This window comes from Cebus imitator, unplaced genomic scaffold, assembly GCF_001604975.1.
Source record: "Cebus imitator isolate Cc_AM_T3 unplaced genomic scaffold, Cebus_imitator-1.0 Scaffold540, whole genome shotgun sequence".
In the NCBI taxonomy this organism is placed as follows: domain Eukaryota; kingdom Metazoa; phylum Chordata; class Mammalia; order Primates; family Cebidae; genus Cebus; species Cebus imitator.
This window is the reverse complement of record NW_016107855.1, coordinates 1272493-1275787: the sequence shown is the minus strand read 5'-3', so window position 1 is coordinate 1275787 and position 3295 is coordinate 1272493. Positions and strand designations below refer to the sequence as shown.

Genomic DNA, 3295 nt, shown 5'->3' with positions numbered 1-3295 from the left:
AGGATTAAATGAGAAAATGTAGATGAAACACTTACAGGATCGTTCATCCCTCAGGAAAGTGCTTAATAGATATTTGTTATGAAAATTATCAGCATAATAGTTGTTATCATTATGATTATTATTAAATAATACCAATAAGGATGGGTGATGCCTTTTCCAAATCCCTCCTTTCTCTCCTCCTCCTCCTAGGAGTCCTCTTCCACTGGCTTCTCCAGGCAGGGGGAGGTGCCCTCCAGGGAGGTGGGCGGGGCCTCGTTCCGGCTTGGCCAGAGCCAGTCCAGGCACACACACTGTGCTGGAGTGTACACCTACCCTAGACACCTTCCTGCTTCCCTTCTTCCAGAGCAGACCTCTTTGTCCCCCTGACCTCCTGTTTCTTAAGCAGTCATGTCTGTGACAAAAAGTACTGAGGGTCCCCAGGGAGCCGTTGCCATCAAACTGGACCTTATGTCGCCTCCCGAAAGTGCCAAGAAGCTGGAGAACAAAGACTCTACATTCTTGGATGAAAGTCCTTCAGAGTCACCAGGCTCGAAGAAGACCAAAGGCATAACGTGAGTGCTGTTTTCTGCCATCCCTATTTCTGCTCTGCAGCCTGAAGTTTGCATTGGCAAAAACCCTGAGGTGGGTATGTCTGACCCTAAGTCCACTGTGCAGATGAGAAGCCCAGGTTGCAAAAGGTGTAGTCACAGGCTGAGTCAAACTGAGAACTTAAAGGGGCAAGAGTAAAGACTGTCAGAAAAGCCCTTAGGGACATAGTGATCCTGCCCCCAATAGGTACAGGTGGGGAAACTGAGGCTCAGTTACCCTGGGCCACACACTGAGTCATTGGCAGGATAGGGGCTAGAATTCAGTGCTTGCCCTAAAGTCACATTTTTGTTCCTGGCCAGCGATGTTAATGTTGGGGACAGAGGTAGAATCCCTAGCTTCTTAGAGGAGAAGGTGAATGCTGAGCTTAAAACCACAGTGGCCTCACTGACCACTAAGTATTGCCTCCCTGTGCCTATTTCTTGCAGTAAGCCTGGCCTCTACTTCAATTGAGAAGTGCAGATGACACTAAAGAGCACACTTTGTGGAAGGTTCTAGTTTTTTCCACTTTCCAGGGGGTAGGGAGTTGGAGTTATTCACAAGGCTTTCAAAACGTAAAAAAGAGAGAGGCCAAGCTACAGGCTGCAGCTCCCTTCCCCACACCTGACCCCACCACCCAACTAGACTCACTAGTTCACTTAGGAAAAAAAGGTGTGGGGCGTGGTGGTGAAGAGGTTCTGCTGCTTTAAGAAGAACGTTTTTGCACTGCTAGCATGGTAGAAAGAGCACCGGGCAAAGAATCAGAAGCCCTTGAGTTCAGTGGCTCTGCTCCTTCTCTAAGTCTCAGTTTTCTGATATGCAAAACAGGTGGCTGTGTGAACTAAAGGAGGGTGCACGGAAACAAAATTGGAGGATGTGTTTTTTGGGGGGAGCACTGTAGGGAGGGACTGTAAGGGGCAGGCAAAGCCCCTCCCCACAGCCATCCAGCAGGACAATTTAGGGATAGACACAATGACTGGCCCTGCTGCCCATGCTGTCGCCCCAGGGCTGGTCCTGGGAGTTGCTGAGTATTAGTGATCCTGAGAGTGAGGTGTCTATAGGCTGGGGCCAGCCACTCTTAAGCAGAAGTCTTTCTCAGTCAGAGGCCTTGAGGGAACCACCTATCTATTGTGTCCTGAACTGATGCAAGGTTTGGTGGCCATTTCAGCAACTTAAGGATCAAAGGAATAAAGCAAGTGAGTGCTAGAGGGAAACCCGTGGGTTGGACAGAAGCCAAATAATGAGCTATGTACGTGTGGCAACTATGGGGTCAGCTCACCCAGGCTCGAATTCCCATTTAGCTGCTTACCAGCTTGAGCAAGTGATGAAACTTCTCTGCCCAGTTTCTCCTCTATCAATGATAGTTCCGTCCTCCTGGGAGATTTGAGCAGAAATCCCCCAGACACAGTGTCTGTAAACGCTGGCTGCTGTGAACAAGATGACAGTCCAAGCTGACCAAAGAAAGGAGTTGGATTGGAACCCACGTCTCCCGACTCCCAGTTCGGTGCTTTGCGTGACTTACCGCACTACGTTTTCAAGCTGGTTGAGTGGCCCAAAGTTAAATTCTGATTTCCTAAGTCCTTTAGTTAGAAATTTCCAAAGTAACCCGCTGACCCCCTCCTAGTTGCAAAACAAGCCCATCGCAGGCCTGGCGAGTAGGGTGTAGTGCTCAGTCAGCGATGTTGACACCCACAGAGAGAAAGGCATGTGGGGACTCTCCACCCCCTGTCTCCCTCGATTGTTCTCTTTAACCCTTGACGAATCTGTGGACAGAGGCTCAGGAAGCTGCAGGGTTTAGATCTTTAATATAAAGCTCTAAACCCTCTAGCTTCCTGAGCCTCTGCCCATAGATTCTTTTTAAATAGCATCTTTTAAAAATAGCATCACTCCTGACATTTAGAGAGGGCCAACAAAGTTGAACACATTGCCCAAGATGACACAGCTAGTTAAGTCATCGCCTTGAGGTTTCATCCCTGATTTGTCAAATCCTAGAGACCGGGCTCCTTCCAGAGTACCTCTGCTGCTTTACAAAGACTAAGTCTCCTAACCAGAAGGCTCTCATGGGGAATTTCCAAGGTTTCTTTTTTCTTTTTCTTTTTCTTTTTTTTTTTTTTTTGAGACAGAGCTTTGCTCTGTTGCCCAGGCTGGAGTGCAGTGCCATGATTTCTGCTCACTGCAACCTCCACCTCCCGGGTTCAAGCAGTTCTTCTGCCTCGGCCTCCCAAGTAGCTGGGACTACAGGCATGTGCCACCATACCCAGCGAATTTTTGTATTTTTAGTAGAAGCAGGGTTTCACCATGTTGGCCAGGCTGGTCTCAAACTCCTGACCTCAGGCAATCTCCCATCTTGGCCTCCCAAAGTGCTGGCATTACAGGTGTGAGCCACTGCGCCCCACCTGAGGTTTCTAAAGTTGCATGTGTAAACCCCAGTCTTCCCTTGACTTAATCTGGTCCAGGGGCCCAGGTACAAAGACGTGTAGAAATAGTTTGTTTTGGCCGGGTTTAGTGGCTCACACCTGTAATCCCAGCACTTTGGGAGGCCAAGGCGGGCGGATCACGAGGTCAGGAGTTTGAGACCAGCCTGACCAACATGGTGAAACCCCATCTCTACTAAAAATACAGAAAATTAGCCAGGCATGATTGTCCATGCCTGTAATCCCAGCTGCTTGGTAGGCTGAGGCAGGAGAATCGCTTGAACCCTGGAGGCGGAGGTTTGGGTGAGCTGAGATCG

General features: G+C 49.1%; 1 protein-coding gene across 3 annotated transcripts in view; it reads left to right on the top strand.

Moving 5' to 3' along the window:
• The first annotated feature begins 260 nt into the window (after positions 1 to 260).
• Positions 261 to 3295, top strand: part of SLC36A2 (solute carrier family 36 member 2) — a 40232-nt gene continuing 37197 nt past the window's right edge. For 2 of the 3 annotated variants that reach the window (XM_017515031.2, XM_017515032.2), the window contains exon 1: positions 261 to 551. In XM_017515031.2, the coding sequence (XP_017370520.1) occupies positions 388 to 551 (164 nt within the window). In that variant the 5' untranslated portion in view covers positions 261 to 387. The remainder of the gene's footprint in view (positions 552 to 3295) is intronic. The other variant, XM_037733628.1, reaches the window with a different exon arrangement.